Source organism: Astatotilapia calliptera, chromosome 12, assembly GCF_964374335.1.
Source record: "Astatotilapia calliptera chromosome 12, fAstCal68.1, whole genome shotgun sequence".
Classification (NCBI taxonomy): Eukaryota; Metazoa; Chordata; class Actinopteri; order Cichliformes; family Cichlidae; genus Astatotilapia; species Astatotilapia calliptera.
This window is the reverse complement of record NC_137433.1, coordinates 27824311-27844797: the sequence shown is the minus strand read 5'-3', so window position 1 is coordinate 27844797 and position 20487 is coordinate 27824311. Positions and strand designations below refer to the sequence as shown.

The following is a 20487-nucleotide window of genomic DNA, read 5'->3' as shown; positions in this document are numbered from 1 at the left end:
TTAAAAAAAATATGGAAAAAAAGAACCACGCCGACAAACTAACAGCCAGACAAGTCATTTTATTGCATTGAAACAAATAGTATACCATTTTGTGTTAGTAGTGTTAACATTTATTTTTTCCACTCGGACAAAATGTAGTGTTTTCATTCAATAAAATGAACGGATAAAATAATCTGCTAGATATCACGAATTTAAGAACAATTTCCTGAAATAAGGTACTTTTTTTTTAAATGCACAATACTTTCAGTCCTGTTGTCGTGCAGAACACTAAGTGTTAGTTTCCAAGCCATATGGCAACATAAACGAGAAGTTTACAAGCCACTGTTTTGTTGTGATATTTTAGATAGCATGCATCAATTTCACAAAGACATCCGAGGCCAACGAGGAAGATGTGTAAAGCAGCAAGTTTACACTGGTATACAAAGCACATATTCAAAAATTCTACAGTGTAAACACTCATTAAAAATGAAGATGAACCTCAGAAAACAGCGGAAACTTTAAAGAAAAATTGCTCGTCTGCAGCTGCAATGAAGAGATCTCTAGCCTTACATACACTTTGTCTGGCAAAGCGAATCTCCTATGGAAAGATAGCAATGCAAAGCGGAGTAAGCTAAAAAAAAACAAAAAAAAAACAAAAAAAAAACAAAACAGGATCACAATTCTTATTCACTTTATATACAACAAATATATATTTCAAATCTGACTCTGTTTGAATTTTCCTCTCATTAACTAAATAGTAGAGGGAATATAATGCCATTTTATATAAAACATCAGGAGATTTTGTATTGCAAGAAAGTAAGGGGAAAACAGAAAATCACACTTATGTACAGTTTGTTGCATTAATAATAAGATTTCCAGGACAATAAAAAGGTGCCAGTCTGTTGATCAAAATCAACATAAATCCTGTAACACACTGTAACTTATAACCTTCGAAGCACTGCTTGTTTAAAAAAAAAAAAAAAAAAAAAAAAAAGCAAGCTTCGAAGGAACAGAATATGCAGCCATGTTTAAATACTCAGTTACATCCCCTCTTTAAAATAATCTTGGAAGATTATGATCTCCTATACTGAAAGTGGCTTATTCAGTACTGATGCAAGCTGTCGCCTCATAAATCAAAATTCAGAGCAGTTTTCTGAGAGAAAGAAAGGGGGGATACAATTTTCTCAGTAGTCAAAGAGGACTGACTGCCTGCCTGTTATCAGTTCGTCTGTGAAGACAGAGTTAAAGTTCGTTTACGTCATGATTCACGTCACAGTAGGTTTGCTTAAAGCTTGTTGGCTGGAGGCACTGAGAAACAACAGACCACATCTGCCGTGCGGGCAAGCCCTGGCCTGACTCTAAAAGAAGAAAAGAAAACAATACATCTTGCTTATTGTGTCAAATTATAAGCTTTCTATACTCATTTGTATTCAATGAGCATTTCTAGTCATTATCTATCATTTCTCTCCTTTGGTCCCTTTATCTAACCATAGAATTTAAAAGGCGGCATATATTATTATAAAACATTTGTTTAAATGTACTGCAGACCAAAAGACAGTAAACACATAAACACAGCCTACCAAAATGATATTAAGTTCTTGTGCAGAACTCTCTAAAGAAACCAAAGAAATCTTCGCAATCCACACCGACACACCGAGAAGCCATAGCACTCACTAAAACTGATGACAAATGACATCTCCTGTACATTAAACTAAAGTGTGGGTGGGATCCAGATACTGAAATACAGTGCACTTTCAGTCAATTCTGAATCACACTAGCGTAAGACATTGTTAACAGCAACATTTATGAGTAATAAGGCAATGTGTGAAATTTGATGGTGCAAAGCATTGGAAGCGTTGAATTTTGAAAACGTTGATTACCCACCCAACTAACTCGCATCAGTTGAAAATGTATAATATCAATCATCATCTCGGAGGATAATACAAGTATCAGCCTGACCGTGAAATCCGTTTCGCGGAAACCCCCCCCCCCCCAAAAAAAAAAAAAACAACAAAAAACTCTACTAGTAATGAAGGCAAAACAGAAGGCAAGAAAACATTACATATTCGTGTGTTTGTTCATTATAATACATCACTTTGTATTCATGTTTTTAGCTTATAACAGTGTATATCCGATGGGTTTATCACCCATATATTTCCAGACCATAATACAAAGCACCACACCCACATCTGTGTAAACTAAAGATGATTCTCATCAATAAGTGCATAGTTCCACTGATATCTCCCTGTTTCAACAGTTATTTGTGAACTGTAAATCACATGTGAGAGGACTTGAGCTTCAGTCCTGTAGCTGTCTCAAAGCAGGTAAGATTAAACCAATGGTGGAACAGCAGAAGACATGAACAATTAAAACTGCTCCTTTCCTAAAAGGTACTTATAAAGTATTTTCAGGTGCCATTATAAAGTTTGAAGCTGTGCTGCATTCAGTTTTTCTCTGTAGTGAGAAGTGAGTAAAGCTTACATCACCAAAAGAAAGAAAGGAAGAAAGAAAGGTAAGCACACTAAACACAGGAAATGCCATTTGGAAATGCCCATCACACAAAGTCACAGATCAGACACCGGGTCTCCAGAGGGTGCATATATAGTATGGTAGAAAGAGGAGAGGTATGAACAAATCATTTGAGGAGTTTTGCTGCCATGATAGAAATGTTTTGATTTATAAATATACAGATTTATATTCATAATCCAAGGACGAGAAAATAACAAGACACATTTCTACGTGTTTGGCATAAACGTCAGAAAATGACTTATTAACTGCTGCTGTCGAAATGCAACAATCATGTAGTGCTACATCAGAAGGGATACTTAGCTAGACTATGTGGCTTAGCCTTGCGATACATGACACTGGTAACAGTAATGATGAAAATAGTTTCACATTAAACCCCCTGACCTGGCGACTAGTACTGAGAGAGAGATGATCTCATGGTTTTGTTGATGACAGCAGGTTTGTGAGCCAGGATGCTGCTGAAGACGACAGCTGTCGTTTCTCCCCTGTATTCTCCTCTCCATCCGGGAGAAGGAATTGAGTGGAAGCAACAGAGGTAGGGGATCCCAGTGAAGGTGCCAGGCTGCCCATTTCTGCAGCATCCACGGGGGAGTCCAACTGCCAGGAGCCCTGGGGCTTGTAGCCGCCAGAACAGGCAGCCTGTGGCTCTAGGAAAGACTCGGGTGAAGGCAGATCCATGTCATCACTTGGGGCTCTAGGTTGCATCTGAGGTCGATAGCCTCCTCCTCCATAGCTGACCAACCGATCAAGCTGGGGTTGGTGGCACTCGGAAGAACCCTGTGGATCCAGCTGGAGGACCAAAGAAGACCCTGAGGTCTGGATCCCTGTGTATGTCACATCGGTGTGAGCTGAACTCATAGACGATATAGAAGAAGCAGACGAGTCTGGGAAACGTGGCCTTATGGGACGCTCATCTACCATTTGGTTATAGTAGCGTAATGACGTTGGTTCATCTGTGTCAACTGACTCATCTCCTATTCCCTGCCCTGCATCATCCTCATCTTCCTCAGGAATGGCAACAAGCATATCTTTAATACAATCATACTCAGGTGTTTCTACAACACACACCATGCTGTGGGGAGATGGCTTCACGTCCAATGGACCCTGAAAGAGACAGAGTCAGTTAAATATAGTTTCACAAGACAGCATAAAAAAATAACACATAAAAAACAGGGAATGAGCTTTTGTAATCACAAAGGAAGCACAAGGAAGTTTCTAAGGATCATACTGGATTAAGCTAATACTGTACCCGTGTCCTGGGCCAATCACTGGGAAGCTTGGGCTCTGGAATATCTGGATAGAATGCCTTCTTTACCCTGGTAGGAGCAGAATTTTAATTTTAACATTTAGAATATCAAGTGCCTGAATAATAATAATAAAAATAAAAATAAAAGATGCTCTGCATTGCTGCCTTGAATTATAAAATCATCTCTTGCATACATGCAAACAAGAGAGAAAGACTAGCAAAAATAGCAGCACAACAGTCTTACCACTTCCTTTTCTTGTAGCAAGTGAAAGTGACGATGGCCAGTAATAAAGTTACAAGCCCCAAAGAAGTCAAGATCTCCAAGATGAGCCAATCAGCTGTCAGGATAGGACAAAGAGTATTAGAAATGCTACACTACCAATTTACCTACATCTAAGTACAAATTACGCTATCGATACATATATACATACACACATAGATGCATGCATCATACATGAGAATCTTTAATAATGCTGACAGACTGACATAATAAATAAAACTAGATATTTACGTACTGTAGGGCTCTATTGTTACAGTGGCAGTGGTGCCTGTGTTCTCCCCTGCTGCAGTGTAGGCCTTGACAGTAAATTTGAAGGTCCCCTTAATGAAACCCTTTGCGAAATCCTTTGCTGTGTAGCTCATCGTTTCTGGATCAGACACATTCTCTGTTCAAAGGGTAATGAACGAGTAAGGAGAGAAAAGAAGAAGAAAAGTATTAACCAGAAGCAAAATGCACACATTGTGATGAACTGCAAAATCACAATTATTCATGATCTTTGTCCTTTTAAAGTATCGTACTGTAACAGTTTTATTGGTTAAACAGGAGGAGAATCATAAATATACCTAGTAGTTTGAACTGGTAACCAGTGCTGTTGTAAATATTGTAGCCCAGGAGGAAGCCTCTTCTGTTCACCAGTGGAATCTCTTTCCAGGTGAGAAGAATATCAGCGTTCTGCTGACTGGCTGACAGAGTCAAAGCAACAGAAGGGACTGTGGAAACCACAAAAGGTGGGAAAAGGTTGGAGGAGCATGGCGAGAAGGAGAAAAGTTGTCCGCGATTAAAACACACAGCGCCATTTTTTTTGTTTATTTGCTTGTTTGTTTGTTTTTTAAAGATAAGCTTTCAGTGTGCAGCAGTATCCCTACCCAGCTCCTGCGTGTATCCCTGCCAGCGCTTCAACAGTTCCCTGGCATCTGAGGAGCAGCTGTACAAGGACAAGTTGTATCTCACACCTGGCTGGAACGTAGCTGATGACAGAGAAACAGATTATTGTGCGTTATGCAACACAATTTAAAATTCGACAGCCCTTTTCAGTGGAGTTATTTGAGGTCACTGAGGTTGTTGTAAGCTGAAAATCATCTTAATATCTTAAACCTCTTTCTGACGCGTACTCTCTCCTGTTAATCTGAATGTGACCTCTCCATATCAGAATGCACGCTCTGACCACTTTTCCATAAACCTCGAGCCAAGCACATTTTACGCAAACATTTTTAGCACAAGAGTGACTACTTGCAGTCACAAGACTGCAACTGCACGGGTGTCCCTCCAACATCTTGAGTTTCCCAGCTCATTAAAACATATCAGTGTTTTGGAGAATGCCTAAACAAACCTTTGCCACGAGATACATGCTTTCAGTCACAGTACCAGTGACAGGTCAGATTAGCAAGTTAACAATTCATCACATAGTTGCAGCTTCCTGAATCCATCAGTAACAAAGTTTGAGAGTTGTGTATCTAGCACAAGAGCAGTAAGTTTAACAAATTATCCTGCAAGAGACACAGAGACAAGATTGATTGCAAGCAAACACTTGATGTGTAATTCACTTCAATCAGGTGAGCAATTACATACAGTTAGATTTTAATAATTGCCAACACATAATAATACAACACATAATACTGTAGTAACACTGTAGTAATACTGTCAGTAATTTTGCCTCCTATCAATGCTGTTGGCTGTTTTGAATGGAGCTATGAGGAACGTTAGTATAAAAAATGGCTCATCTCTGAAAACTAGAAAACAGCAATATTATCTATTCCGTGTCTGAAAAGACCTGAAATTACTATACACAGTCAAGAATAATACTAACAGAAAGACAACAAAGTTTGTACCAACAATCAAAACACATACAGCACAGTGCTAAAATCCACTGAAATCAATGCTCCGTTTTCACAGGCTGACAGTTGTTGCATACCTGACTCAATGGAAACATTAGTGGTTCCAGCAGGCAACTTAATCCACTCTACAGGGCAGTCTTGTGGGCAGAAGGCATCAAGCCACTCTACCACATATCCACAGGTGGCATTGGCATTGTTTTCCCAGAACAGGGGAAAACCTTGGTCTGTATAAACTATCCTGGGCGCAGCAAGGGGTTCCACACCTGGAAGGATGAAAACAAGCTTAGCAATGTAGAAGCCACATCTATTCACTGTTTCTACACAACAGAGTGCTACTTTAGGGTTTCAACAACGACGCATGTTATACGAGTGAAAGCAGACGCTAAAACACCAGAAAGTTCTCCTTAGAAGCTGCCAGCAATGTCACATTAGGTCAAGTGTGCTGTTGAAATATAAGATAAACATCTCACACACACACTCTCCCTCCACTTTCACATACTTGTCAAATGTACTCTTGCAGGTGGAGAAGATCCCGCATCATTCCTTGCAGTTACTTTTGCTACGACGCTGCCGTTATTGCTGAAGAAAGCGATTTCTGAGAGGTTGACTGGCATGGACCAATTATTCGGTGGCAAGGTTACAGCCGGCGCAAGTGCTCGATTTTCTTCAGGACTCCAAAGGAAAACTTCATATTGTGTCAGTTTACCGTGGCTCTGTCTTCGTGTTAGAGGCTAAAGGAGATCAGGAAAGAAATTATATTAAATCGCTTTCTTCTTATTGGGGTACATTTCATGGTACGTTAAACAGTGACCTGTGTCAAAGTGGTAAAACGAAACAGGATAACGAATGAAAATGCACATGTTACTTGTCTGTGCATTATAGCTGTAGTCAACATGATGAATCTGTGCTCTTTCCAATTATACATGCATAAAGCAAATTGTCTATAATGACCATGTAAATCTAAAACAGCTCAAGTCAAAGATGAAAAAAAAAAGAAAAAAAAAGGACACATTACCTTCCAAACAACCTTCCCGGTGTTATCTGTGTTCAACCATATCCAAGCATCTGGGGTATCGGGAACTGAGAAAAGTCAAAAACATACAAACGTTATGTTACATTTCAGAGACTCTAGTCCTATAGAAATGAGGACTTCAAATATCCAGTATTTAGCAACAAATTTACTTCCTAGATTTCCTTAAAGTTGAATTAATTCAGGCAGACACCCAACAATTAATCACTAAAAAATTACTGATTGATAAAATTAGGAAATAATAAACACTTGAATCCCTAATTCTGCCAAAATAAGCAACACCACAAATAAATAATTTACCATAGGTTTTAGTTTTGAAGGAAGACAGTTTGCTCCAGTTTCCCCACTTCCAGAAATTCTGCTGGGCACCGCAGCGGACTTTAACACTGTAGTGCTCATCAGGATACAGGCCCGACAGAAACACAGACCTCAGACCCACACCAGAGAAAACACGCTGGAAACAGACATTCGATTTTATAAGCACGAATGAGAGAACATCCTACATGACCTCGCATTTCTTGAGGGCAATGTGGTAGGATGCAGTCCTAGAAGAATCAAAGTGATGATGTCTGACATATTGCACAACATACACAAGCGCAGACTTCTCACCTTTATTAGTTTTTCGTCCTCTGTTGCGGTGATCTCAACCTGGCAGACAAGTGCCAAGGAAGAATAACTGTCGTACTTCCAATGCCACGACAAAGAGGCATTCCAGGCATCGGCAACGACGCTCAGCAGATCTGGCGCCACTGGACACACTGAGGAGGAAGAAAGATTCAACAACATCAGAAAAGGAAAAAAGTATTTTTTATATATTTTTGATTTCTATATGTCTGTTTTACCAGAAGAGTATGTGCAGTGATGGAGAGAAGCTAAGGTTGAGCCACCTACCTCTGTGACTGAGTTCAGCAGTGTCCGTGAGGCTGTACTGACCGAGAAGATTCTTAGCTACCAGTGTCCAGTTACCCTCCCATGTGTCTAAAGTACAGGTTGCTTCTTTCTGTCCCACATCTTGGTTGACCTCACTGCAGTCCCTAAAAAAAAAAAAAAAAAAAAAAAAAGGCACAAAAAATTAGATTTGCTGTAAGTATAGCAATTCACAATAAAATGTAATCACTTCAAATAGTCTTTCTAACATATAGAAAAGGCACAGAATGAAAAACATTTTGGCCAGCGTTCAAGCTATTCCTGTAAAAGGCTTGGAAGTGTGCCAATCTGCTATCACATGGACTCACAGAGGCAAGTGGTCTCTTTGCCTAAGTGTTTTATATTTCTCGTCTTCCTCTCCCAGTAGTTTTTTTTTTTCCGTACAAAAAAAAGGATTTTTAGAGAAAGGCAGAGGAACTGTCATAAATAATATAAACACATTGTTCAAATACAAACTAAGTGTGACCCGATGATGGCTAAAAGCAAAGTCTTGGACATAAAAGCTGAAAGGGCTTTCACATCTAATTTTGTAAAACAATCTTCTGTTTTCTTTCCATCCTGGGTTCATAGCATTTTTATCTGGAAGAAAACTGCTGGCACGGTACTGTGGAGAGCATCATCGCAGCTCTTCACTGAAAAAGTTCTGCCTATAATCATGCAGGTAATGCCAGTTGATGAGCAGCACACGTGTACATTTTATATATGTTATTCTTGCCTGAGGAGAGAGGTTTAAGGCACTGCAGTTGGACCCTTTTGCTTCTGTGACCTACTGGACAAATCATTTTTGTGCTCACACTGGATAAAAAGCTTTAGGTGGCAAAAAAGAAACATCCAACATGCGGTTTGGACAGGTTTGGACAGATGTAGGATTGTTTGAAAAATACAGGTAAAGGTTCCCTGTAATGTCCATGTATTCTAGAACCTGCAGATGTTTTCTGTGAATGAGTGATTGTACAGTTCTACTGTTCCCTTTTGTGAGTGAGACTGCGTACCTGTTGTTCACAAAGTAGCGAGTTCCTCGTTGACTGCCATACAAGTGAGTGTCTCGTCCTTTACCCCACTGGCACACAGCTGATCTTAAGTCATGAGTCTCACATTTAAAATCAATGGGCAGTGGTGGATCTGGGGATGTGGGCAAAAAAAAAAAAAAAAAAATCTCAGTCACATTTTTAGAGTCGTAAATATTAAAAGATATAAATGAATGTATTTTTCTGCCATGCCCAAAACATTAACCCAGATTAGATCTAAACATATTTCAAACGTGTTTATCTTACATCCAACAAACACAACGGCTCCATACAGTTTTTCCTTGTCTTCTGGCAAACAAAGCATGTTGCTCCCTGACTGGCGAGAGGCCACCAGATTAAACACTGTAGTGGAATAGGTCCGCCTGCTCAGTCGTGTCACGCTCGTGGTGTTCCCGTCGTACTTTAGCTTATCTAAGACCAGCCCTTCATCCAAAATGCAACAGAAGGTGATGTTGGCCCCCACAGGTAAAACTTTGTCCTGGGGAAATACCTTAACTCTCTGCTCACTATTGGGGTGATCATTTCCTGAAATAGAAAACAGATCGAGAAAGAATAAAAAAAAAAAATTGAGTTAAGAGAGTAGTAAGGTGTAAAAAGACACTGATATGCACAAGGCAAATATTTTAGGAGGTATACATTTTAAAAGAATGAGGCCTTAATGAGAACATGCCAACAGGATACTAACTGGGTACTTAGATCTTCATCTTCTCTTTCTCTCTCTGTTCCCTCTGCTCGTCTGATCACAATGGGAGGGAGGGCCTTTAGCTGCTCTGCCCCTCGACTTTGGAATTCCCTACCCCCGGACCTCAGAAATATTAGTTCATTCTCTCTTTTTAAGTCCACCCTCAAAACTCATCTGTTTAAAATTGCCTATTCTTAAATTTCTGTATGTTTTAACTTTTATCTTCTATTTTTATCATTGTGTATATTTCCAGTTTTTATCTGTTGTACAGTGTCCTTGGGTGCTTTGAAAGGCGCTATTTAAATAAAATGTATTATTATTATTATTATTAATATTACTTAGGTTTTAACTAATTACTGATGGTCTATAATATACATCCGTGCCACTGACCTTGAAGTGTCTCAGTCTGACTCCATTCACTTGTAGTGTGCCCATCTCTTGAGCGGATTTTGACTGACAGGGAGGTACACTCCAGGGGGTTAACTGAAGTCCACGTCCACTGGTGCAGACCACTCACCTTATTCACTGTCGGAGAGACTGTCTCCTACAGAACATACACAGAATGCACAGTTCAAACAAGTAACTGGTGAAATATTGCGACCGTCATAGAGAAGAAATCACCTACTTAGTGCACACAAAACCTAAAGTTCACGTAAAATCAAAGCAATCACTACAGGAAAATATGCAGCACAAGATGACGATTCCCTTTTGAAAAAAAAAAAAATACTATACAAATACCAAAGATGATTTTCAAAACAATGTTACCAGTACAGCAAATCTTCCTACACTCATAATTACTACAATTGCTTTAAAATTCCATGACAAAACAAGTTCGTAGAAAATGAAGTGCTCTTACATAGAAGACAGTTTCATTGAATTCAGTTCTTAGAATGATGAGGTCAAAGGTCGTTGCGCCTCCTCCCAACCAGGATATGGAGAGTTCCTGTGTGTACCAGTTAGGAGACAGCGTCACCCGCTGAGGTACTGTAAGGCCTGGGGGGGAAAAAAATCCCATCAGGGTTTAGTGATTATAGGACACACAGTTTAACTCTAAATGGCTTCTTAGAATTAAAGAAACCTTCAACATTAGATGAGTTCAGCAGAGCAGAATATCCGATTTATTAAAGTTAAGGTTTCCTTCACGTGTTTCAGTTCTTACCAGTATCTGCATGAGTGTGTGAAGTCGAAAACCCCAGGACAATCCACAGGAGCCAGACAAAGCCACTGCTAATAAGCTTTGAGGTGGGAGTAAGACTTAAGTGAGCCATTTTTATCTACTGGCCAAGCGTCCGCTTACAGATCCTGATGAAGTGATGGTCCTCTTCACTACACTACCGTGTTAAAACATCCTGAGAGGCAAAACCTATACAGAGGAAGGCCTGTGGAAAAACCCAGAAGGACAGAGTTCAAAACAACGATAAATGTATCATGTATCATGTTAAAACATAGATATTATTAAAAAAAGAAAATAACAGCCTGGCTGTGAAAAAAAATAATGCTAATGACCGAGAGTTACTTGGGGACACTGTGAAGCTGTCCGGGTTGAAGTCATGTAAACATAATGTTTTTTCCATGAAAATATTCTGGCATGCAGTGTTTTTAAGAAATGTTCTTTAGGTTTGTTTCTGACACTGCTGGGTTCCCTGGGGACCAATGTGTTGAACTGACTTCAATTTTTGCAATACCTCACTGCAAGCTGCCATTCTTATGTTACTTCTTGCCAAAGCCAGATGTACAACTGCCAAGAAAAGTCAACCGTAAGGAGAAAAAAAAAAAAAAAAAAACCCAAAAACTTCGCCGTGGCAGCTGTTTAAGCACACACATCACACACACTGATTATGAAAATCCTCCTGTTCCTGGTATTTGGATTATCCTGTACTTGTCCTCCTCTTAAAGGTCCTAGTTTTTTATTTTTTCTAAGCCGTTTTGGAGGGTTTTGATTTAACACTGCTCCTATCAACCGGACTTATGAACAATCAGAAAGATACAGACAAACTGGATACAAAGACAACTGTGGCACCAGCATTGCAGGTTCTTTTGGCTGCCGGACGTATCTGCATGTTTGATTTGGCACAGACTTTATGCCTGACGCCCTTCCTGACACAAACCTCCCACTTACCCAGGCTTGGAACCGGCACTACCAGTACACTAGCTTTGAACGCCCCAAGGCTGACTCTGTGTCTCCTCCCGGTTTCGAAATGAGGATCTTTTGCACACGTTATCCACAGCACCATACAGCCCCACAGCTGTGGGTCAGACAAGACAAGAACATGTATGCCATGCAGCTGGAACTTTTTGTGCATTTAACAGGTGCTCTACATATAATCTTGCATTGCTTGACCCTACAGATTAAAGCCACTGACTAAAATCATTGTGCAATATAAAAGATTGATGTAGCTATGGCAACATTACCAGTTAGTCCTGTCTTGAGGCTTTGAGCTGAGCTTTGTGGGCATTACGACTTAGCCACTGTGGGCCAATGTGTGCTCACACAAAGTGAGTTATGAATCAGAAAGCAGGTCCACCCTAAAGTACGCCCTACTTTATCCCCTTTTTTATTCTAACAATTTAATAAATGATCTTTAGGTTGTATTAAATAAAACTTTAAACTACGGGCTGAGACTATAAAACCACTGGGGAGGTATTTACTGAGATCATGGATAAAATGAGCCAACGGGTCATTTTTCCATTCATCTCTATACAAACAGACAGACCTCCAACCTATGTCCAACCTTTATATATAGTCTATGATAGATGAGCACATTTAACTATTCCTACCAGGACTTTGGGTTAATTGAAAGTAATGTAAGCTGAGTAGACACACTTGCATGTAAAGGCAGCTGGCAGCAGTGTAGATCAAGCTGAAGATAACTTGTACAACAACGCAGACCTATCTTTTCCAGGGAAATATCAAGCCAACCATTTATTTTCACTAAATGGAATGTCAGAGTGTATTCAATTCTAATGTCAACAAAACTCCTTCCACAGGTACTGCCAGTCAAAAATCTGTACCACCTCGGCCTGCTCACCGTCTGTTTGGCTGCCCTCTAAAACCACACAAATCATTCACAGCTGTTATGGTAAACCACAGCTGCACTCAAATACTCTGCAACTTTTTGGGATTTTGAATTCTACTTTTTTATTTTTTTGTTAAATTGTGTAATACATTACATTTCAGTTTGACCCCTGACCTCCCTGTAACTTACAGGACTTCACTGTTGCCAACTTAGCAGCTTTGTTAATAGATCTGGCAAGCGTTCCTAGTCCCTATTGAAAAATTGACAGCGGTGCTGTCATCAAGAGTGATGTTCACATCCCCATTGCACTCTACCAGGCTCAGAGCAGACACAGGCCTGCGCTGCAGAGTACGACACATTCTGCTGCTTCTAAATTTGTCTTTGAGTGACGATTTTCTTTTTCTCAGCTAATCAGACATGAATCTTTCCACCCACTGACCAAAGCTTATTGTAGATTGCTATCAAATATGCAAGTACATAAATTGGTATTCTAGATAGCTCTACAGCAAACAGCTTATTCATTCTGCTAGATAAAACTGCCAGTTTGTCTGGCAGAAGCAGCTTAAGAAGAATGAGACAGGCATTTATCATTTCACAACATGTGAGAACAAAAATATTTTTTGCACCCTCTTTAAAATATGATTAAATACATAAAAATACTTGCAAACATAAACTTTAAGTCGTGACTCATGTATGGTGTACATTGGGTGCCTGATTTTCTTCTAAAGTTAGATAATTTAACACAAAATGTGTCGCAGTGCACAGGGACGGAATAATCGAGTCTTAACCCCGATGAACCTGCATGTGGTTGTGTACGCATATAAATCTCAGTTCTTGTGTTTTGAACCATCACTGACATTTGCAGTTCATCTGGTTTCCCCCGAGACAGGCTGGGGCAGGCCTCAAACGTCTCTTTAGCTTGACAAAAACACGCCTCTGAAAAACAACCAAGCCCTTTGCAGCAATAACGTGACATGTTTCAAATAGATGAGCAAACAATTCCTGCTAAAACCTTAAGCCTCGTTGCCAAATAAGTGATCCTATCAGTACTCCATAGTCAAGTCAAGTCAAGTCAAGTTTATTTATAGAGCACATTTAAAAAAAACCAAGGCTGACCAAAGTGCTGTACAGTAAATACAGATAAAAATACAATAGAACACAATTTCGTAATAACACCTCGCTGATAAAAATAAAATAAAAATATATAAAACAAATAAATTAAACCTTTCTAAAAGCCAATGAAAAGAGGTGAGTTTTAAGAGCGGTTTTAAAAGTTTCTAGGTTTTTGGAGACATAGTGACATTGAGTATGACCGTGCAGCATCATGCGGATATATTTTTAGATGGCTGTTTCATTAATTCATGACGTGGCCCACTGCAAACTTTGCAAATACCACAAGAGTACGAGAGCTACTGGATTTCATAACTCTTTTGTGTCAAGGACAGATTCAACATAAGATAAGAAAAAGATTCTATTTATCCTGGCAGAGGGAATAAATTAGAACAAATTTATAATCTGCTTCAAATCTTGAAAGCCTTGTGTTTGTTTCTTAACACTACAGTTCTTTGTTAAAGCTATAGGCTATGGCAGTCATTAACTGAAACATCAATCTACACAGTAGACCAGCAGTCAGTGGATTTAAAGATCAGTTTTTTTCTTTTGACTCCTAAAGTAGTTACAGATATCTTCATGTTTGTTTGTTGGCTGTGATTTAGACATGACACGTGAATAAATAAACCTCGCGGTCATCGATCTAGCTCTTTCTGCATGCATAGCAATTGCATTTTCCTTTCTAAGCAGCTGCTTCTTCTGCATTCAAAAAGCACACTAAACCCAGCAGTATTAATGTGATTTATTTAATGGGACTTTCTGCAGAGCTGGCTATAGCAGTTCAAAAATCTTCTGTTTTTTTCCTGCCATTAAAGTGCACTTCACATGAAATTCAGAGGAACTGTTCAATATAAATACAGCTGAGTGGAGTCAGTCTATTACACATTTTTGTGCTTGCACCAAAACAACAGTTTTATTCCATGTTTTGTGGTTTCCCACGTGAGAGGGCATTCTCCTTTCTTTGAGGATTATTTTTCCAAATTTTCACACCACGTTGAAATGTTTTACAAGCCCCAACACAATTCTTTGAGCCTCAGGGTACAAGACAAAAACAACAGCAATTTCTCTTTTTAAACAGGCTGCACTGATGGGAAGTGAGGGCATTGGGGGGGTGTCTGTACATTCTGGGAAATCTCATCCAAGAAACTGATAGCTAAAAATGCACATCAGCACACAAATCAATACCTCTCTGCTGAGCTCTGGCTCTTGTCTTTGGAGCAGTGATGAATGTGACCACAAACAACAAAAACCACAAGGATGTTGTTACTTAAAAACTAAGCCTAAACCTCATCTGTATGCCTGCAGTAACCCTATTTTAGGAAAGCGCAGACTCACCTCAAAGACAACACCGTGACTTCAAGCTTGCCACCTCTTTCCACACCACAGTTTGCTCCCGGCTGTATATGCAGCTGCGTAAAGAGGCTCTGAAAAGCCATGAAGATTGTCCAGGTATACTCCCACGCAAAACACCACAGGCAGGACTGACTGTCAAATGAAGCTAACATTTCTAAGAATCCAAAGTACAGGAGAGATGTACTCCAGTTACTGGTACTTTAGGGACTGCGCCATAAACACAGTTACTGGCATGTCCATGGCAAGAATCAGTACATCTATGTATACATGAGAGCCCATCTGGGAATTTACATGCGGCGTCTGACGAGCTGTAGATTGTAAGTGATCTGTGATTATAGTAAATGACAAATGTTTGTCCACAGAGACCTATTAGAACTTGGCGATTACTAACTGATACTACTAACTGTAGTGGCCTTGATAGGTCAAAAGCACTGCAACGTAGCAAAACACACAAAAAAAGAAAAGTGCTGCAAAAGCAAGCAAAACAGAACTGATTAAAACACAACAGAAAGAGAAAAAACATAGAAAAGCTCATAAAAAGCCTCACAAAACACAAAGGAAGTGTTTTTGGGGAGATAAGCTAACAGTCATAGCAAACCATGCAAATAAAACACAAATTAACTTGCATCATTTTCTCCCTCACAGCAGAATTAGTATGTTTTGGGCTAATTTCCATTCTTTTTTTTGTGTATTTTGCAGCAATTTTCTATTTGCTGGTGTTTTTCTAAGTTGCAGTGTGTTTGATCTTTCAGGGCCACCATAACTGACTCTTTTAACTCTAGTGTCAAACTAAAACACAAGAACTGAGAAAAGTATGAAGATAAACTGTTATTGCTATGTGATTCTTATTGATGCTACAATCAAGGCCAGGAGACAAAATAAAACTGAACAAAAACTGAAAACTAAACTGAAAAAGAAGACAGAGACAGAATTACCTGTGCTTGGACAGAAACACCTCAAAATATTACAAAATTCTTATTGTCTATATACATAAATATTATGATGAATTACACTTTAATCTGCCTCAGGCAATGGGAGATACTTTGTGGTTGTGTGATTTCTGCCCTTGTTCATTTGCACAAATGACCTTACAAATACAGACTGGAAAGAGCAATGAGGCCCTGTGACTGATAGTATTATCTTTAGCCAAATGTGGAGGCAATCTTTGCGTCTGTTCCAGCCTGCAGTCAGCAGAGCTGTCATTGCTTTTTAATACAGCGGGACCAAAGAAATGAACAATCAGTGAAACACAAGCCATTGTATTTGAGCCTGCGCCTCTATCCACACCACCACACTGTGCAGCTGTGTAAAGCCACGTTTAGGGGAAAGCCATGTAAAATATCCAAGTGTACTTCAAACACCCATTTCCCATGTCTAGTGCTTCAGGGAGTTCACAAGTCACAAATAATACAAACAGTTACTGACAGACGCAAAGTTAGGTGCTTGTTTTCTCCCAAGGGTTTGTTTGTATGCGTCTTGGCTAGTGCACTTGTCCTTTGCCCAGGGGAGTTAATAATTAAACCTTGTTTTTATTTCATATGACACAAAGTAATAATAAGACTATTATAGTTACAAGTTTCCAGATTCCAACAATATTTTTCCCCACACCAACAGAACATGAGAAATGCTTTTCACAGTAAGAGTAACAGTTATTAATCTGTCTCCTGTAAATGTACCAAAAGACATCCTGACGTTTAAAGATCATATAAAGGGATCGTTGTTCCCACTAGAACTGAGACCAGGACGAAAATAAAAATGAATGAGAGCCAAAGCCAAAATTACACCAAACCACCACTGCTTTAAGCTAAAAAGCAACTACTCAAGCAAAACATTACAAAAAGCTTAGAAAAATACCACACCTACCTAAATAGATGTAACTTTGTTTGATAAACCTTTTATATGCTGCAATGTTTTGTCAGTAAGCATTTTGCCCCAGGTAGCGGACTATATTGCATGAGCTTATCATTTTTATGTCTGCTCATATGTACATACAGATGCATACTATTTGAACAAAAGGCAATCAAAACCTTTGATAAGATTTTCCTTTGCCAAATCCAGGGAAACAGTTGTCTGCCTGTTCTCAGCCTACGCTCAGCAAAGCTGCCATTACTCTGTCATACAGTGACCACTGTGACCAAAGAAGTAAGCACTGAGTGGCTCTATGTAGCTGAGGTGACATTTTGAAACACGAGCTAAAGCTTCAGCTACTTATGTTCGACATTTAAATGGGAAGAGGGGAAGACCGGATGCTTGTTGGAGAATAAGTGAAAACAGGGAAAGTTACCAAATGAATGTCCGTGTGAACTGTCGGTGCTCTGACCTCAGTGGAAAGAAGACATTGAGTCCTCTGTGTGTGTATGTGTGTGTGTGTGTGTGTGTGTAGCTTTTGGATGTCAACCACAAGGCATTTCCTTCCTTCCTTCCCTATTCCCTGTAGTTCTTTATGGATGAAAATGCTAATCTAAAAAAACAACTGGAAGTGAGTACAGCTCACTTCATATAATTTGTTTTTACATTTTTGCTCCCTAGCTTCTGACTTAAGCCAAATAAACACACACTGTCTACAGCTTAAATCAAGCAAGCCAAAAAGAGAACTATGCAAACTAGCAGTAGGTTAGCTTCTAGCGGAAACAACCAAGTGACCATTTGCAAAGCAAACATACCAACAGGGGACCTATTGTCCTCCCAGTTAGGGGTAGGTGAAACATATTTTTCCAGATTGTTATGGTGTCTGCTGCTTGTATGTCCCATGTTGAGTCATAAAACTACTAGACTACATGATGCAATAATGTATCTATTTTTATTAAATCCATCAGAATTTAATAAAAGTAATGTACAAAGAGGATACAGAAGATAACTCTTATTACTACTACTGAAAAGATGAAGAAGTTAAAAATAACAGGGTGACAGCTTTCTGTTAGGTTTGAACAAATAGATATAAATAAATAAGATGCAACAAGGGATCATTTGCCTCACTTGTCATGTGCAGATACTTTAACACTTAAGAAGGATCGCCTGCTGATTCACTGGCACCTTAACTGTGCGCTGCCTGTATCCCTGCTTTTAGGTGTTACAAATGGTAGGAACTGTTGCCTGTAATATTAAGCAGCTACTGGGTAGGGTATGATAGAGTATGATAAAATACCCACCCAGGGTTTTGTAAGAACATGCTGTATGTTCCCAGATAGGGGATCTCTTTACCTGTCTGTGCATGTTTTTTTTTATCTGTTCACAGTTTAGTTTCAAAATGAACATGGACCTGTTTTATACCAAGAGACACAAGATAGAGGCGGCAAATGTCCAATCCATACTGCAACACACTGACTACCTGATTAAGAAACTGACTTCTCAATCTGTAAACCATAATCCCATAATTACAAAATATACATTATCACCACACACAGTTCAAATTTGTGGGTCCCAAATACACAGCAAAACAATCAAAAGCTGTAACCGTCATCCATTTATTCGTTTTTAAACTATTATGTGAATTTGTGGCTGATTCAGTTTAACAGACCAGCCCAACTGCACCATCACAGGACGGACAGTTTGCATCATTAGCATTAGCAAGTAAGAAGCATGAGGAATACCGCAACAGCAAACGCATCTTTAAAAACGCACACACTGTAATTATATTAAACTACACGGTAACTAAATATGAACTGTTTTTCATTTCCCTTGACTTCTTAACAATAGTTTTAATGATAATAACAGGGGATAAAGTCAGCCGACAGTCATTGTAAAGTCACTTAGAAGCCACCCACCACACACACGCAGACAGGCCACCGATATTTGGAAAACACTGTTAGCTGGAGTAGCTGCCCTAAACGAACTATCGCTAGCAGGACGTCCGAACACAAATAACAGCGAAATTACCTCTGATGTGACGAGAACTGGTTTTCGTTGATGTTTCGGATATATATTCAATTAATCCTGCTCCTTAATGACGTGATAAATAATTAAAGAGCCACGATATCTTCTCGATCCAGCCCCTGTCCCTGCCGTGCTGTTGGACCGTGCCCAGTGACTCCCGAGTGGGTTGGGATTACTGGAATACAGCGAACCGCGAGTAGACGTCTGGACTAGCCAATGGGATTCTTGTAACCTGCAGTTCACACAGGGAGAGGGCGTTGTCGTGCCGCGTTCAGGACACGCAGGACAAACCTGAGAAAACAATTACTCTATGATAGTACAAAAAACACCAAAAAAACAAACAAACAAAAAAAAAAACATGATGTTTAGATGTGATGTTATGTGAAATCCCTGTTTTTTCAACTTACAGCAAATTGAATTGATTTATTGTTTATTTATTTTCAATTTGTGCGTGTGTCATGTGGTTCCAAAGACATCCATATAACACTTTTTAAACATTTTGTTTAAACTGATGAAAATGTTTTTGTTGTTTTTTAATACAAAATCAAAAGCCCAACCCTTTTGGGTGTTTTATATTTTTTAAGTAAAAAAATGAAGAATAGAGAGAAAAAGCATATAAAACCAGACTAAACAAAAGAAATATAACCCCCCAAAAAACTGAGTTTTTCTTTTTAAAGTGTACATTTTTTAAGCATTTCTTTTATTTTTCCACAAATTTCAGTCATTTGAAATAATAGGCTAAATGTTGTACTAAAACAAAATTCTTCCACTTATTGTTTCATTCTCTTTGCTTTAGTTAGCTGTTAGATTGGACCAGAGCTTAGTCCAAATAGACTGATTGAACATAGTTTAGAAAAAGGAGACCTTTAGACCTGCAAGGTCAAACAATTCACACTGGATGTCAGGACAAGGTATGAAGCCCAGGAGCTCTCTGTAGACAACTGTGACAGAGCTCTCAGAAGCATAAGGGATGGATAAAGAATGAGAATCCTTTCAGGGATAGTGATGGTAGAATCATGGCATGGGCATGCTTCTCAGCACCAGAGACTGGTTAAAAATAGGAAGCCAGACGCAATCCTTAAAGAAAGTCTTTCCGCCAGAAAACAAATGACCTTTGATTTTTGTGATTGTTAAACTTGACAAAGGTAACCCGAAAGCATACAACCAACGCAACATTGAATTAGTGCTGGCAAAAGTCTCAGATTCGCCCTGCGTAACCCACCGACAAAAGAAAATCATAAATCCCATTCAAGCGATTCAAAAGCAAAAGCAAAACTGTAACGAAATCCAAATGCATTCTAGAAAGTTCTAAAGTGAGAGACTGAAGACTATTGTAAAGTAGTTTTAATTTTCAATACAAAAAAGGAAAAAAAGAAAATCTATTGTTCTGTGCAGACTGATGGACAGAAATGCTGATTTTATCCATTTATCATCATGCAAAGTGTAATAATAAATGTGTATTTTAAGGCAGTGGTATAGAATTATTATGAATTATTAAGAATGTAGAAAAACTCTCTCTTCAGTCTGTTCTCTACAAAAACCTGGAAAATAATGTCAAGATCTTGGCGCTGTGGGTGGCACGACACTTCTGGGGGGGGGGG

The 20487-nt window shown here is 39.1% G+C and overlaps 1 protein-coding gene across 1 annotated transcript; it reads right to left on the bottom strand.

The window, feature by feature from the left end:
• Positions 1–44: 44 nt before the first annotated feature.
• lifra (LIF receptor subunit alpha a) lies at positions 45–19229 on the bottom strand. Its single transcript, XM_026186964.2, has 18 exons — positions 18890–19229; positions 10693–10912; positions 10390–10526; positions 9924–10077; positions 9098–9376; positions 8816–8945; positions 7788–7930; positions 7506–7654; positions 7197–7350; positions 6882–6946; positions 6366–6597; positions 5944–6129; positions 4898–4999; positions 4595–4741; positions 4267–4416; positions 3996–4089; positions 3755–3821; positions 45–3609 (listed from the first exon to the last, which is right to left on the bottom strand). The coding sequence occupies exons 2-18, from the start codon at positions 10799–10801 to the stop codon at positions 2920–2922; spliced, it is 2988 nt and encodes a 995-aa protein (XP_026042749.2). The 5' UTR covers positions 10802–10912; positions 18890–19229; the 3' UTR covers positions 45–2919.
• Positions 19230–20487: the final 1258 nt, after the last annotated feature.